The sequence below is a fragment of the Gymnodraco acuticeps genome, unplaced genomic scaffold (genome assembly GCF_902827175.1).
Source record: "Gymnodraco acuticeps unplaced genomic scaffold, fGymAcu1.1, whole genome shotgun sequence".
In the NCBI taxonomy this organism is placed as follows: Eukaryota; Metazoa; Chordata; class Actinopteri; order Perciformes; family Bathydraconidae; genus Gymnodraco; species Gymnodraco acuticeps.
In genome coordinates, this window is record NW_022989937.1 from 387,563 (window position 1) to 404,905 (window position 17,343).

The 17,343-nt window shown below is 42.5% G+C and overlaps 1 protein-coding gene across 15 annotated transcripts in view; it reads right to left on the reverse strand.

The window, feature by feature from the left end:
• kiaa1109 (KIAA1109 ortholog) overlaps window positions 1–17,343 on the reverse strand; it is a 153,708-nt gene that overhangs the window by 104,601 nt on the left and 31,764 nt on the right. For all 15 annotated transcript variants that reach the window (XM_034210023.1, XM_034210028.1, XM_034210026.1 and 12 more), the window contains exons 19-32: window positions 16,818–17,050; window positions 16,512–16,730; window positions 16,086–16,223; window positions 14,125–14,301; window positions 12,829–12,957; window positions 12,136–12,255; window positions 11,659–11,990; window positions 11,051–11,301; window positions 10,344–10,584; window positions 7,154–7,645; window positions 2,614–2,887; window positions 2,173–2,310; window positions 1,977–2,047; window positions 608–781 (exon numbers count right to left, since the gene is read on the reverse strand). In XM_034210023.1, the coding sequence (XP_034065914.1) occupies window positions 608–781; window positions 1,977–2,047; window positions 2,173–2,310; window positions 2,614–2,887; window positions 7,154–7,645; window positions 10,344–10,584; window positions 11,051–11,301; window positions 11,659–11,990; window positions 12,136–12,255; window positions 12,829–12,957; window positions 14,125–14,301; window positions 16,086–16,223; window positions 16,512–16,730; window positions 16,818–17,050 (2,989 nt within the window). The remainder of the gene's footprint in view (window positions 1–607; window positions 782–1,976; window positions 2,048–2,172; window positions 2,311–2,613; window positions 2,888–7,153; window positions 7,646–10,343; window positions 10,585–11,050; window positions 11,302–11,658; window positions 11,991–12,135; window positions 12,256–12,828; window positions 12,958–14,124; window positions 14,302–16,085; window positions 16,224–16,511; window positions 16,731–16,817; window positions 17,051–17,343) is intronic.

The following is a 17,343-nucleotide window of genomic DNA, read 5'->3' on the forward strand; positions in this document are numbered from 1 at the left end:
GACTGCTCCGTGTTGCTGTGCCGCTGTCACGTCTGTTCCCTGATCTCTGCGTCACCGACCGATTTGATATTAAAGTGACAGAAAAAAAAAACGTTATAGTAAAGCCGCGGCCGGAAAATCAGGAAGCAACGTTACTACGCTATAACCGATTATCTTCCGTCACTGCATCGAGACCGAATCGTCCACGTCCGCATCGCAATGCATCGTAGAAACGATTATTTTCAACACCCTTACCACCTACCAGAGAGCAATTTGCTAAAAACCTTAGAGGGACAATCATAAAAAAAAATGCTTTCTACTAAGTTGAATCTTACTTTCAGTTTAAAAAGAAATATTGGCACAATTCCACCCCCCCCTCTACCCCAGCTTAACACTGTTAGTTCTGTGAGCCCTGTTGCTGTTGTTAACACTGTGAGCAGGCAATCCTGGCCCAGACTCTGAATGTATAGCACCAGGGTGATCCATTTGAAAATGTAATGAGTTCCTTGGCCTGTGCTACACCCTATCCACCAAGTTTAATGAAAACCGGGCCAGTGGAAAACAGAGAACTGTTCTGAAACTAGAAGAAGTAATTCAAAGAAAATACTACACGAAGCGTAGTTCCTACCTGTCCAGGGATTCGGCAACGAGGGGCGTGAGCACCACGTTGACGGCCCCCTTCACCTCCACAATGGCGGTGGTCCTGGTCTGAGCGAGGGGCTGCTCCAGAGTCCAGTCATCCGTCGTGGTGTCCTCGTCCGTGTTCTCCATGGCCCTCTTATCCAGCGGGGTGTATGGAGTACTGAGGAGGAACAAAGAGACAATCTCTGATCACACACGGCCCCTCGTCCTATTGTAAAGCATCCTAGGGTTTCCTGAAAGGCGCTAAACAGACTAGTTTGCTACAGTGTAAAGTGGTGGATGCTGATTAGGGCTGAACGATTAATCGATTTTAAATCGAAATCGCGATTTGAAATGATGCGATTATCAAATCGCAAAGCCTGCGATTTCTTTTAACATTCTTTTTTCTTTACATATTTTTTTCTTTTTTTTCTTCTTGTGTGTCAGTCATCCACACCAATCAGAAGTGCTGTGCTCCACATGTACCAGCCATTGTTAACCAATCAGAAGTGGCCCATGATAGAAGGTGATAGACAGATTGATCCAATCACCTGCCAAGTATTTTTGAAAGTGCCTGCATTTTACAATAAACTTCCGTTGGGTCTGTGATGGCCCCAGAGCCTGGGGCCTGTGAGTGTGTGAGTGTTGCAGGTCCTGCGATGGGGTGGAGCTGAAGAGGCCAATCAGCGTGATCGGGGACACCTGGCCGGAGGTGCTATATAAGCCCAGCTGCCCGGAGTCACAGGGCCGTCATGACTCTCTTCAAGCCTGCTGCGAAAGGACTCCCACCGTGATCCTTTCCCCTCGTCTATCCTCTCCTGTTTTTGGTGTTGCCAAATAAAGTGCCGTGATTTTTGGAAACTTTGAGCGTCTCTCCTTGTTTTTCTGTTGTGGCCAACGGGCCGGTCATAACAGGTCGCTTAAAAACAAATATCGCAAATCGAATCACAATCGCAATATTTGTCAGAAAAATGGCAATTCGATTCTTTCCCAGAATCGTGCAGCCCTAATGCTGATGAGAATACTAAGATACTATATATAAAACGTACTTTGTTAAGTGGATGTTTTTTTGTTTTTTTAAAGTAGTTTCAATTTCAGCAACATTTCCCGTTTTGATAACTGTTTTTGCATTTTTCCTTCAACGGTATCTACATTGTTGTTTATACATAGAAAGAAAATATGAAAGGAAGAAAAGGAAAGAAAAGAAGGGGGTGGGGGTTCTAGGAGTCATATTCAAAAGTGAAGCGCCAACACACAGTATGGTTTCCTATTTGTGCACCATATTTCTACAACATTTATTTGAGTTTGTTTGTGCCCATTTGAGCTGTTTCTGGAAAACTTTCATGATTTTATTTTAAATTGTTAATATATAATACCTGTTGTGTTCCCCCATCAGCTGCAGTCCTCTGTCCAATAGAGAGCTGGCTGAGAGGCCCTGCTTGATCACCTGTCATGTAAAACAAAATGTTGTTAAGTTAAACGGATGTCCTGAAACTACATGTATATACCATTTCTACTAATGGTTATTTGATACTTTGGAATTGTTCTAAATTGAATGTTCTAAATTCTGACCTTAAAGCTGGGAACAGAGAGCTGGTCGAAGGAGGCGCCGCTCTCCTCGCTGGTGGGCGTGTCCAAATCTAAGGGGCGGTGCAGAGAAGACTTGGAAGTCCTCTTATTGGTTGGCTGCTTCACAGACCAATTTGAGACCTGCCACAAACAAAAGTGTTAACATTTGACCAAAAACAGAAAACATAATAAGAAATTATGAATTTGAATCCCTTGATGATGTTTTTATTTATGATTTGAAGTCTTCATATCAATTGTTTTAAGGCTAAAAACTGTACACAGTTCATATTTGACTGGAATTATTACCATTTGTCCGGGACATTCAAATCTTCCCAGTCACAAATGGTATTGCTTGTCTACACAGGAATATGGATGATTTGTCTAGATTATTGAAAGACCCTAGTTTGTATAAGTAGTTTTTTCGACCACATTGAAAGAGTTTACCTGGTAGTGGGCTAGATAATTCTGGTAGCATGCCATGACGTGGGGTTGCCGGGTTACGGGGCCGGGTTCAGCCGTCTTCTCCGCCTCCACGGAGCTCTCCTCATCCATGGCCAGCGCGGAGACGAAGGAGGCCTGGGACGTGTGGCTGGGCAGGGGGTGGGGCGGCAGCGGGGGCAGGAAGGGGGGCATGGGCAGGGGCCGTGGCTCAGTGATCAGCTCCCCGTTGAGGACGTAGGTGAGGGGGCCTTCAACACTGTGGTAGATGGAGCTCCGGCTGGGGGGGGGAATATAAATATGAACACATAGTTATCAAATGCATACATTTGCTTCAAGCTAGATACAACCAATATGGTTAATAACCATTTTCACTTATACATGAAATATTGTCATTACAAACCTTTGACATGTAATGGGTTTTCCGTTTCATACCTTTGCTATTAGCCTCATGCTATATATCGAATACACCAAGTATTGCGTTTGTTTGGATGTATTCAATCAGAAACTCAAGTGCATGTTCCACTTATTTATTTAAACTAGCAGCATTTCCTTTCTCCATATACCAGGCAATAAAAAGAGGGTGTAAGAAATGACTTCAAAATAAAAGCGACCTTCCAGTGAAAAGTGCAATCTCACATTCAAACTTTCAAAAAATAGTACAATATCAAGACATTATTGATGTCATATACTGTACGAGCTGTGTTCCCTGTTCATTCAGATTAGCTCATTCAAATGGTATGCTATGAATGCTAATGCAGTGCAGCTTTAAGCACCTTATTAGTAGGATGCCAGTCAGAATGTATTGTACTTTTTCCCTTACATTACATTTTACATGACATGTTACTTGTTAGACGCTTTTATCCAAAGCGACTGACTTACTCAGTACTGTGGGAAATCCCTACAGGAGCAATTTGGGGTGAAGTGTTTTTCCCAGGGACACAACGACATGCTGACTGCAGTGGGGTTTGAACCTGATACGAACACCAACGCACTAGTCCACTGCGCCACAGCCTCCCTGAGAGCTTTAGATGGTTGAATTACGCCTTACGATTGAATAGGGTCGTGCCAGTTGAACCCTTTCATGAGTCTGAATTGATTATTAGAGTTGGTGCGGAGGCTGTATCAATCAAAAATGTGTTGAAATCAATGTGAGAACATTTTGGGGTAATAAAAAAATGACAAGGTATTTGCAGAGCGAGACCCAAATCCAATTTGCAAAAACACAGCGGCGGTAAGTGGCTGCCCATGGATCAAACATCTCATTTGCTACACGCCTTCTACATCACACCCACCCCTGAACGATCCAGTCACAGTGATAAATGAAAGCTTGTTGAGCTTCGGGGCAAGTCGCTGAACACAATGAAATGCTAAACTTGTTGGATATTAAACATAAACAATGCGATAACACAAATGCATTCCTGGATACTGTGCCGTAACGACATTCCACATGGCAAAGATATGCATGGGAGTCATCAACAATTATTTAACGCAGTTTTTTTACAGCCTGTTTCTCTTTCTAATTTGAGATGGTTTTAAAGAACATGCTGTTAAAGACATGGTCATATTTTATAATGCTAAATTCACAGCTATGTCCCTTTGAACTAAAGGAAGTTGCAAAGAATTTAAACATCAAGTTGAGGTTATACAATATCTAAATAAATTGTATAACGTAAATAATGACAGAATGGCTCCTATTTATTTATTTGTTTACATGTTATGCTACATATTCTTTTACTCCGGGGTAAAATATACCTGATATTCAGGTTCATACTAGAATTAAGTGTCTCTACTGTGACGTGTCTCCATACTTTAATGTTCAGAAAGCTCTTTATTATTCTCATCCTGCCTGTGCTGCAGCACCTCTTTTCACCCTCTGTCTGAAACCAGAGCCCAGCCTGCTCTGATTGGTTAGCTGGACAGCTCTGTTGTGATTGGTCAACCGCTTAGAGATGTCCCGCCCCTTAGATAATCAAGTACAATGTGTTGGAGCTAAGAGCTAATAGTGTGTGAGAGAGAAACTCCCTCTGGAGGGAACTTTGGGATTTTAGCATTTGCTGACCATTTACATGCACAATAACATATAAGACACTACACTGTAACTTTGATCCATGTATTTTTTATTTTAATGTTTATTTTATTATCTTATTCATTTTCTTAATGTCTTTCATTGTTGTAAAGCACCTTGAATTGCCTTGTGTTGAAAGGTGCTATATAAATAAACTTGCCTTGCCTTACAGTAAAGGGTTAGACCATAGTATTTCTTCTGTCACTCAAGTAAAGGATCTTCTTCAACCAAGAGAAGCACTTCAAGATTTCAAACGCAGTCAGGGCTTGCTCGACAGGTCATTAATTCATCTCCTTACAGAAGAGGAATGAGAGACTCTTTGGTGTTTCTGTGAGCTGTCTCGACTCAAGCATCACCTTTCTCCTGTGCTTAGCTTTGTACTACATCTGACCATCCGGCCAGACTCCTCTCCAGTTCCCAGAGCCTTTCACTTTGAGAACTACAGAGTACACATTGCACGCTCCATGTTTTAAATGGTAAATGGACTGTACTTATATGGCGCATTATCTAGTTTTTACGAACCCCTCAAAACGCTTTTATATTACTACAAGTCATCGTTCACCCATTTACACCCAATTCATACTGGGCTTGGCTCAACTAAGCCAACGTTCATACAACACATTCACACACCGTTGGCGTTAAGTGTCTTGCCCAATGATCCAGTGACATGGTAAAGGTACATTAGCATTGCTCTGCACTGGCCCCATACATCATAGCTTACAAAGCTCTTCATTGTCTGGCAACATTATATCTTAAATAGCTCATAGTACCCTATTGCGACACTAGGGCATTGCGTCCCAAGAATGCAAGGTTATTAGGGGTTTCTAGAGTCTCCAAAAGGAACATAGGAGCAAGACATTAAGTTATGAAGCTCCTTTTTGGGAAATAGACACCCTCTCCACATTTAAAAGTAAGCTTAAGGCTTTAATTTTGATAAAGCTTATAGTTGGGGCTGGCTCAAGCTTGTCTTGAAACTGCCCCATGTTTTTTTCTTGCTTCTTCCATTTTGACCCCCTTAACTGTTGTTTCTTAGTGAGTTTGTCATTGTATGCTGCAACGTTAAAGGGCGTTGTATTTAGTAGGTACTCTATAGCCCATAGATGTTGTTGTGAGTTTTCATAGTATGTTTAATACTTAAAACGAAAGTTAGTTATAATCAAATATAATCAATTATATTTTTGTATAACCCACAATGAAAAATACTTCATATTTTAGGTTTTTCTATAGTTACAGTATAAACATAACCAAGTGGTTTGTTAAGTTGAGTGTACAGCCTAAAAAGAGTTATGGGTGTCTCTGAAGAGAGTAGGCTGTTTTCTCCCTCTCCTCTGGCAGCAGTTCACAGGGAGGGGGGCTCCAGGCTTAAGGAGAAACACATTAGAGGCCTAAAGGAGTCATGTCCTTTTTACACTAATATGGGAAGGTGTGTCTTATGCCATAAAGCTATGGAACATGTCGGGTCATGTTTAGCCCTGTACAGTAGAAGCCATGCCCAGTTTTTCACAAATTTGGGTGTGGAGGAGGCGTTTTGGAAAATTCTATCGGGGTTTTTGTGCATAAAGACAGGTGTTGAGAGTGAAAGCTTCAGAGCTGGGTTAATAGCTCTCGGTAAGGTCCTCCCAGACGGGGTAAATATCTCTCGAATTTCTTGGTTGTTGGCTGAGTGGAATGATTTGATGAGAGATGTGTTTGTGAATATTATAACCCGCCACCTGTGAGGAATCTTCCTCCGAATTACTGCGGACAGGTATGGGTTTTTGAATGTTATACCCGCCGTCTGTGTCGGAAAAAAGGTATGAAACTGATGTGAATTGATTTGGTGAATGAAAAGTTGAATGCGCTTTTTATTGTCACCGGTCTTTTTATGAGGAAATACCTCTAAATTCTATCGGGAGATTTTTTAAATGTCACAACTGAATTGGGCAGTTGAAATTAAACATTTTGGTAATAAATGTAAGACTGTGAATTAAAGTTTCATATTTGAACATGATCACAGCACCATGGTTTTTAGTATGATTATAATGTTGTAAAGAGAGAAGGTAAAAACCCTGTATTAGTTTGGACCTATTTTTCTTCAAATAAACTGAATCCCACCAGTTGGATTGGGATAATTTAAAAGACACCTGTGCCCTCCTCTCCTGCTTCAAAGGTAAGACTGCACCCTGCCACACACACTTAGGTAGGAGCACACTCCATTTACTGATATCAAAATCCTTCGGGATCCCTTAAACAGATTAAAAAAGAGTTGTCTGAATTGAAACAGCAGTTAATTGAACCTTGGTTCTTCGGGGAGTTAATAGAGGTGAGATCTTGCTGACGTTGGTGGATCTGAGCCAAGCAGCAACCTTACATAGACTCAATAACTTCGGTCAGGTCAATTAGTAAGTCAGAGTAATTTACCGGAATAAATTATCAGGACCTCTCCGACTCTAAACAATGTGTTACTTTTGATATTGGGCCAAATCCCATAATGCTGACCTGTAGTTCTCCATGTGGTACGGGGGCTGCTGCGGCTGCTGCATCTGCTGCCTCCTCTTCTTCTTGCGCCCCGGGTACGTCCCGGGGCCCTCGTCGGCGCTGCTAATCGGCTCAAAGTCCTCTGTGGCGGAGAAGTAGGCCTCGCTGTCAGCCACAGACATGCTGGAGTCTGCGGAGCGGTACTGGTGGAAGGTGTTGGAGTCCGCTGAAGGCGTGAAGGGGAAGGAGCCGTAGCTCCTGCGCTGGCGGGGCGAGTCCAGGACGTTCTCGTCGCTGCGGGACACATCGCTGCTGAACTGGACGCCTCCGGACAGCACCGGCGGAGGCTTGTCCGTGAAGACGGCGGCTGACAGGCTCTTGGTGCTGCCCAGTCGCCCCGAGTGTACGGAGGACTGGCGCTTCAGAGGGGAGCAGCGGGGGGAGCGCACTGAGGAGCGGTCCTGGGAGCTGTTGGGGGAGACCGGAGAGACCTCTGGGACTTCTCCTATGGTGCTGCACAGAATGCAAGAGGAGAAAAGAACATTTGGAAGGCATAAGTGACTGTAGAAGGAATCAGAAATATATGGTTGTATTTACAAGTGTCAAGCTCAAATACTTTTTATTAAATGTCTAGTATTGCTGAATGAGGTAACACAATGGTAACAAGCCTATTCCCAGATGATGAAAGTATTGAGTAATTCAAAGGTTTTTGCAGCATAACTTCCTGGGTGTATGAGGAAAAGTCCCTGAAAAGGCTGTATTTTTATTGACTTAGTTTGTCATAAATGTACTTTGTTAAATAAAAAATATGGTTTGATTAAATAAGTCTTATCATATGCCTTAAATCGAATAAATAATTGAAAAAAAAGAAATAATAATAATAGTTTAAAATCTATTCATTCTTTTAAATACATTGAAAATAAATTGAAATGTTTATAAATAAATAATATTGAGGAAAGTAATATTAAAAAAGAAAGCATATATTAATTTAAAGACACTGATGTTTACATACTGTAGGAGGCTAGGATATGTCTTCATAAAATCTTCAAAGAACTTCCTCTATATTTCAAATGCTTTACTGTTACTGCTAATGAAAGCATAATGTCCTTATGCTGCAGCTTCACAATTAAAAGCATTCAAATAAAAAAAGAGAAATCCAATCAAACTGTGTTTCAAAGAAAAATAACGTTTTCTTAATTCTTTATTTTGTAAAAAAGTTGGTTTAGCTGCCCCCAATATTCTGGCTCCCATAATATGAATCTGCATTTCCTGTTACCACCAGTCAGTGGTGGTTCTACGGGGTGGCACGGGGTGGCAGCTGTCACCTCAGAAAAATGCCTTGCCACCCTAGTTGCCACCCTAAATGTAGGCAATTCATTTATTAACAATAAATATTTTATTTATATAAATGTTGGTGACATTTCTCCATAGTTCGTGTAAAAAGTTTTACTCAACTGTTTAGAATTAACTCCCCCCCTTTGTTTTGAAAGAAAAGTTGTGGCTCATCGGACATTTATGAGAGAAAATATCTAATGTCCGAGTGCAAGTGAATGCAGCACAAGACGCGAGTCTTGTAACCCCTCCCCTGGCCCTGGCACGAGCATGGAAATATGATATGCGGCGATTTCATTTGCGCAAAACGAGAAGCATTCGGACCCAAGTAGAAGGAAGGAATGAGGTATTTGCGGTCTACAATGACAGAGAAGAGAATGTCAAGTTCAGCTGCACTCAGCATTGAATCAAAACGCACTAAAGCTGTTGATCTTAATACGTTTGTGAGGCGTTTTGCTGAACAAGATGTTAATAGCCGCATTCAGCTGTAATAGGCATGCCAACTTGATGCTCTGCTCACGGATGACTCGATGAGCATAACAAACTGTTAAGATGATGACCTTGTAGGTGTGTATATATGTTTTTCTCTTTGTGGGGGTCTGCACTCAAAAAACAGTTTTAAGTCCTGATAAAGTCAAATAAGACGGTGAGTAAAACTACACTGCCCAGCCAAAAAAAAAGTAACCACTTTGATTTAAGTAGGCCAGTAGGCAGGGCCGGCTCTAGACAATTTGCTGCCCTAGGCGAGATTTTAGCTGACTCTCCCTCCACATTATTGTAGAAACATCTCGGTACCAGTGCGCCCTCCCTCAGTCCCTCGCTCCCACGCTCACTCGCACTTTGGCTGTTATCTGCGGGCGCCAGATAAGCCAACATCCCCCATTTTCATCACTTACAGCGCCCATCGTACAGGGCAAATGAAAAGTGTAACCGTGGTGAAAAGGGTGTTACATTTACTTAATTATGAATATTGTTACATCGAGGCCGAATATTAGGATGAGCGCAATCGGTCAAAAATGGCCCTCCATCCCAGAGCTACCAGCACAGCGCCTCTCCAGATCTGGCACCCTCGGTGAACATCTATAACGCCAGTGCTACGCCCTGCCAGTAGGTAAGGACTTTCCACTGGATAATAACTGCAGTGATGTTTATGTTTTAGCTGAATACATGTTTTTTAACCCTAACTGATGCAGTTAGTCACTTCTTTAATGTTTGTTCTTTCTGATGTAAAGTCAAGGTTGTAACTGTTTGCAGTAAAGTCAGTTGAATTTTTTGATTTATGATCGTAATTACTTGTCTTTCAAATTTGAAGGAGGGTGAGCATCTTGAGGAACATTCATCATTAACTACTCCAAAAAATATAGTTTATTTAATAATAACACTGAATATGTGAATCATAACAGTGATTGACAGCTGATAGGAATAATATGATTGTTAATATTATCATATTCATACAGACAAACATCGACGAGACAGTTAATTAATGTACTTATTGCAGCAGTCTGCATAGATTTGGTACCCCTGCTGGTCTAAGAGTGAGACAAACTCATTCAGTTATTGTTCAGTTAAAATTCATTAAATGATGTCTGCCACCTTATATATTTATATTTAAGGCTTTACTGATGTGCCACAATAATGTCACCTAATGTTATTGAGTTAAAATATCAATAGTGTGGCTTTCCAAGTTAACATTGATTGATATGACTGCGATTGACTGCAAGGGGATGCCACGCCATGAATATTTGTCCGGATCCGCCCCTGCCACAGGTAAAGAGTTTTTCACCAAATCTTCCAGGACTTAATCCTAAGTATGCCACTTAAAAGAGTAACTGCAATGAAAATGCTCTTTAATTTACAGTATGTTGTTGATGTTACTCACTCAGCAGGACTTTTGCAGTTCACGTGGAACATGCGTTCCTCCGTGCTCGGCGAGGGAGTGTCTCTCTCTCCGGCCAGCAGCGGCAGCGCAGCACTGGAAGAACTATTTTCCTCCGAGGAGGAGACTGAGCTGTGGGAGCGATGGGGCACCTGCAGACTGAGGTGCTGCTGACCGCGCCTCTCCGGCAGCTCAGGAGGCAGGCAGGGCGAGTGTGTGTCCCTCTTCAGGCCCACAACTCTCCCTGAGAATACATATATCTGGTTAAGTAACTGTTAATACTTGCAGACATGTATTTTCATTTATAAAATGTTAGTTTAAACGACACATATTGGGCTAAATTTGCTAACAACATTAGCTTGTGGTAAAGAGTGGTGCAGGAATGAGTCTTAAAACCCGGAAGGGAGTTAGCATTAAACCACTTCCTGATCCCATGCCTCAAAGTTATTTTGAAAGTGTTTTTTGTGAGAGGCCTCGAAAAATATCTGTGAGTGTCCGAAGCCTTTGTGTGTCATTCTGCGGTATATGAGGGGTGTAAATGTGTTTAACAGATGTTTTCATGCAGTATTCCAAAATAAAAAAATCTCATAACTTTTCGTCGTAGGAGCCCTTCGAAGGAGGAACTTCCGGGTCAGCCTACAACAATACATCATCCCTGCCCCACTTTATGTGAGGAAGTGTGTATAGATATATATATTGCATGTGCATACCATCCACTTTGGGTGTTTCCTTGGTAATAATCCACTCCCCTGGCTGTAGCAAAGACTGGCCGTAAGACATGTCCTGCTCCGTGCTGGAAGAGCCGAACGCAGATGAGGAGGACGGCGTCAGCTCTTCAAGCTTGAAGAAGTCCAGACCCATGTTGGTACCTCCGAAGAACCGGCAGCCTCCGAGACAGCCGCAGCGGTTCCTGCCACGCTTGTTGCGAATGCTGGCGTCTTCTGGCCAAAGGAACCAGAGTCTGAGGAGAGGAGGAGAAGGGGGAGCTGAAGTATATAAAGACTTTGTCCAGTCATGCAGACATACATTACATTACATTACATTGCATTTAGCTGACGCTTTTATCCAAAGCGACTTACAATAAGTGCGTTCGACCAACAATATACATACTTGAAGAAAACAGAATCATATAAGTACATCAGGTTTCATAGAGCAAAAACATTTCAAGTGCTACTCAACTGGCTTTAGATAAGCCAGCCGTTTATTAGTATATAAGTGCTTTGTTAATAGTTCTATCGCTCGAAGTAGAGTCGAAAGAGATGAGTTTTCAGTTTGCGCCGGAAGGTGTGTACATACCAAGCACAACTGTTTTTTCTACCTTTTGGTCTGTGCATCATGAAGCTCCAGAAAATGCCTCTGCACTTCACATTTGGCCGAGTGGTCAGCGGCCAGGGCGATGTCTGCTGTGATGAGGTTCAGGTTGACCGAACCCGCCTCCAACCAGACAGAGCGCCGCAGCAGGGGGGGCTGGCCCAGACCTAATGGCTGACCCAGACCTTGACCCGGGCCAGCTGTCTGCAGCCGGGCGGCCTCGCTGTGCTGCTGCTGCTCGATGTACTGCCGGATGTTCACGTCCTGCACCACGGCACTGATGCCTTCTCCCACTGCTTGGTTGTGCAGGTTGCAGTTAGCTACGCGAACGTTAGCCGTCTGAGAAGGAGGAAAGAAAACTTGAAACATACCAAATGTGAAATATGTACATGGATTTCAATGAGTCAAAGTTTCATAACCATTAGGTTAGATCAAAATATATCTTTACCTTATTCACAATTCATAAACAGTTGGTGCTAATTACCTTGACATTGGCTGCACAGCCATGCTCCACGACGAAGAGGTCGACCCCATCCATGGCCAGTCGGGTCATGGTGTACTTCAGCTCCTCTGATGTGCGACAGTGCCCGGGTAGGCAGCTCAGCTGAAACACAACCATCATTTAGGACCAGAAAACTTTCGATGGTTGCAGGGAAGCTATCTTTAATTTAGTCTGGCTGTGCTTTACATAGCGATACATAGCCTGTAGCCACAGCAGCTCGCTTGTCAGACACTAATGAGGGCTCTCAGGCAGAGATTTTAAAAATACCCTTGTTAGTATTCGCATACAAACAAGACATTTTGTGAAACAGACTTGTTTTCTTTCAAAGTTATTTATGGTATGCTATGCGAGTACATCAATAGTTTCTGTGTTAGAGGCTGTGGCTACGGGCAGTTTCTCTAGTTGCGTGTGCATCGTTAGACAAAAGTTCACAGTGGTCTCTTTTTATTATCTGGTGTCATTTGCACATTTCCCTTCACACTGGACGGCTCTGACAAACGTTCAAATCTCACCAAAAATGCCTTTAGCCGTAATGAGCTCATTTAGTGGATTCATACACATATGGCTGCTAACTAGCTCAAACCGATGTGAGACAGCTACAGCAGATACATTGAACATGGGAGTAATGAGGCTCAGTATATGTGCAGTATTGTATCTTTTACTGCCTGTGTGTACCTTGGCATCGCAGATGCGGCGGTCAACGCCGTGCTGGCAGATGACAGAGGGCTTGGGTTGTTCTAGTTGGAACTCTCGGGACACCCCATGGAAGAGGAAGGTCTCACCCCACTCTATCATACTCGCCACCTAATAATCACAAGAACACACAGCGACATTAGAACTTCAAAACAATCAATAAATAAATGTACTTCTAGGTCAAATACACAGAATAAAAATCAATCAATTGAAACACCAGCACAAGCTATAACACTAAAACACTATTGCCATATTATAAATACATTTGGATACTTTCCTTAGTACACTGCCATGCTGTGCACTGTAAACCTCTATGCAGTGCGTGAATTTCAACACGGTAATGTCTCAAAATGCACAGAGCTGCTGTGCTCTCACCGGGAGAGATGATGGTTGCTGAGGGCTTGCTAGAGCTAAAATGCTAAGGTGGCTAGTTAGCTGAATCTTGAATCTTGAATCGAGATAACTAGCTAACAGATAGCAATTAACAGCAACTAGCGATTAACCCTATAAAAAAATGGGTGGCCTTTTAATGACACCAGTATAGTGGTTTGTTACCTAAAGTTGACATTTTATTTGCACAGTGCTGCGTTAACCGGAGCAACAGCAATCGCAGATGGATGCGTGATTTCTGTAACGTAGCCAAGAAAGCGACCATTGAGTGTGAGATGTGTCCAGTGTTTCCACACTAAATGTTTTGACCGTTATGAGCCCATCCTCCGGTACTCGTATTGCATTCTGCTGTACTTTGCATTTGATTCTTACACTCAAAGCAGCAAATGCATGTATAGAAGAACGCAAACTGAGACAAAGCATATGAAATGTTCCGACACAAATATAAATGAGTGATTTAAATTCAGAAAGGTTTGATTGTATTAAATAGGAGCTTCATTCAAGACAGCTTACCACATTCACACATTCCCTCCCCCACATCTGACCCCATGATGTAATAATAATAATCTAAAGCTGCACAGATTTATCCCTTAAGTGTTACAAATAACTATTTTACACACACACACACACACACACACACACACACACACACACACACACACACACACACACACACACACACACACACACACACACACACACACACACACACACACACACACACACACACACACACACACACACACACACACACACACACACACACACACACACACACACACACACACACACACACACACACACACACACACACACACACACACACACACACACACACACACACACACACACACACACACACACACACACACACACACACACACACACCTGTGGAAGAGTGACCCTGCCGGTGAGCCCCCCCGCCTGCATGTCGATGAGCCAGGCGTACTCCAGCGTATCACTGCTCATGGAGAGGCCCTGAGCGGAGAACATGGCGTGGGCCCTCATCTGCAGGCCAGACAGACTCAGGTGGCCGTCCCTCAACACCCCGTCCGCTGTAGGGCGCTGTGGATTAAACACACACAAACATGTTTAATATTACATCCCTTCCTTGTAAGGTAGGGGGAAACCTTCAGGAACTGAACTCAGCCATCTTTAGCTATGGTACAATTAATAGAGTGGTCTAGTGATGACGTACTTTTGTATCAAGTTAGCATTGCAAGGGCTCCTTCAACAAAAAAAAGATTTCTTAGGATTTTGGAATATTGCAGAAAAACAGTCTGAGGCAAACACATGTATTTGACACTTAAATGTTTTTTCGAGCAGGATAATCACCACGTTTATAATTTCTGAAGCATAAATGCAATCCCCCGAAGAAAAAGCTAACATTAGGTTGTAACATAAAAACATGGCGCGTCAACACCGCTAAGTTAACGTCACACTCGTGTTTGGTGTGCTTGGTTTAGGTGTCAAACTTCAGATGTTTACCAGTAGGGTATTTACTGACATATGTTGTGTCGTAGAAGAAAATGAAATCTCGAATCTACCATTGACTTTGAGACTAGGGAGCCAGGAAGTGCCAAATGCTAGTTTCCCGGTTTGGGACTCATTCCTGCACCACCCTTTTGCTTAATATCCGAACATGTGCCATAGAAAAGTGCTTTTCCCCATCTCACTGCCGGAGAGATGAGAGCTACACATTAATTGTTGGGATTAGGGAAAGATATTCTCTCTGAGCAGCAAATAGAATCCAACTCGTGGCTAAAGCTTAGAAATCTTGTGTGGTTATACAATATGCAGGTGCTTATGCAAAGATGTGCTTGGTGAAAAGCATGTTTTACATTATGCAACTCTTACTTGAAAGCTTTATTCACAGTGTTTTATAAAGCCTGAGTCACCCTTCAGTAGCCATATTAGAGACTGGTTGTTGTGTTATCATCATTGAAAAGGTAATATGTTACATTTATAGAAAACCCTTGCAATAATTGTAAGGGCGCAATTAAGTGAACTGTAGACAGCTTCCTGTTGCTCTTGCATATGCTCAAGGTCGTGTACATGCTCAAGGTATGTAGCGAGTGAGCATCCTTGGCATTGGCCAAAACAGTATGTTACATAAAATCCAAATTACATATTATATTTAAAATATTGTCACTATCCGTAATGTTTGAATATTGGAATGTGCTTCACGATACTTAATAGCTTGGTGTTAGAAAATGACTGCATCAGCTTACGTTATGAAGCAACTTACGCCAGATCCTGCTGGCTAAGTTAAAGCTAGTTGGCTAAGCTTAGCTTGGTTTAGTCAGCCGGCTAACCTTATCCTAGCTTACGTCACAGTTAGCCATTGTTAGTTTTTCACCTTTGCTTTCATCTGGTCTGCATTTGTTATTGGCTAAATTTGACACCGCTTGTCATAATCAATAAGTAAGCAGTATGAAGCATGTTTTCTGGCTAGCAATAATGATAGCCAACAAGCTAGCCAACGTTAGTCAGCAAATAACCTCACATACATGTTAAGGAAACACAGAAATGTAGGAACGTCTTTAAGTTGAGTTACAATCTGTTCACACACTGGCAACACAAAGTAATACATATATGTAAAATAACTTACATAGTACTGTACCTTCAAGCTAGTACTCCTAAACTGGATTATGCGCTCTTGCCTAACCTTTTCAATTTAAACATGAATGTAGGAGCCAACATATGACTTTTAATTGCAAAAACAATTTTTGTGCTACTTAACAAAAAGGCATTTCCCAAAAGATTAAATTTAAATCAGAACAATGACCAATATGGAGCCACAATAAGCAGCACATCACATCAGGCACACATGTATCTGCATTTCTGACCTGGTAGTTGTCACTGACGAAGATGTGGATGGGAGACAGGAGCAGCTGAAGCATTGTCTCCTTATAACCCTTCTTCATCTCAAAACACAGCCGCTCCAAGAAGCCAGATGGACCTTCGGGACCCTCGCTGCTGCAGTGCTGAAAGTAAAAAAAAAAAGTAAGAAAATATGTGCATCAAGATTGTTTTCGTAAACATAAACACATCAACTCAAAAAGCACGGTTGGCAGGGATACATTTAAAAGGAAATTCCTTGCAAGCCAAGAAAAAACATGTGTTTAACACTTTGCACTTTGCACATTTCCATCTTCTTGTTAGACTGCTATGATGAAATAGCTTCATAATCTCTGCTAAAAGCCCATTTGCGAAAACGTTTCACGTAGCTCTGTCTCTTTCCAAACCAAGCTATTGGCAGTCATCAGTTTTACCATTGGCAGTCGGCCGTGGACTTTGTAGAGGTTGATGAGCACGGTGATGTCCCAGGGGCGCAGGTCTAAGGGATGTATGTTTGAGTTTTCCTTCTGTTCGCTGTCCTCCATTCCCAGGGGAGACCAACCGAGGCCCGAGGAGGTGGAGGTGGACAGCACAGGGCTGGAAACGGCCTCCTCAAAGTCTGTGTACATGTCGTCCTCACCAAAATAGTTTTCCTGTAGAAACACGAAGGACAGTTGGAGGGGTGTTCTATACAATCTGGAATTACTCTATACACTTTAGCAGTAAGAGGATATTCGTACCTTGATGGAGATCAGTGCCCGGAGCAATGGCCCGTAGAGGATGATTTGAGAATCTGGGGACATTTCCATCTCTACGTGAAGTCTGTCGGGGGGGAGCTCCGAGGGTTCCGCGGGCATCCTGCTGTGGGCGGCGGAGGCAGACTTGGTGGTGAAGCGGGGTGACGCGTTGTGGTGCACCGAGGTGTGCTCTGGGGGACGCAGGGCTGACAGCATGGACTCCTCCATCTCAGACACTTCACAACAAACCACAGGCAAGTTACACAACATTATGCAAAACAGCTCCTTAAGATATACAAGTCAAATGATGGAGGAAGGATTCAAATGAAAGAAGAATGTTGCATTTCGTCCACATTCATGTCGTCATGGTTGGCTTTATTCAGCCTCAACCAATCAGATTCAGAATACTTTATTTATCCCCGGGAGGACTTTGGTGTTGTGTGAGGTGATCCATTTTTACAAAATAATAAAATAAAAGATGAATAGAAGGAAAGAAATATAAGAAATAAGAAAAATACTTATATAAACA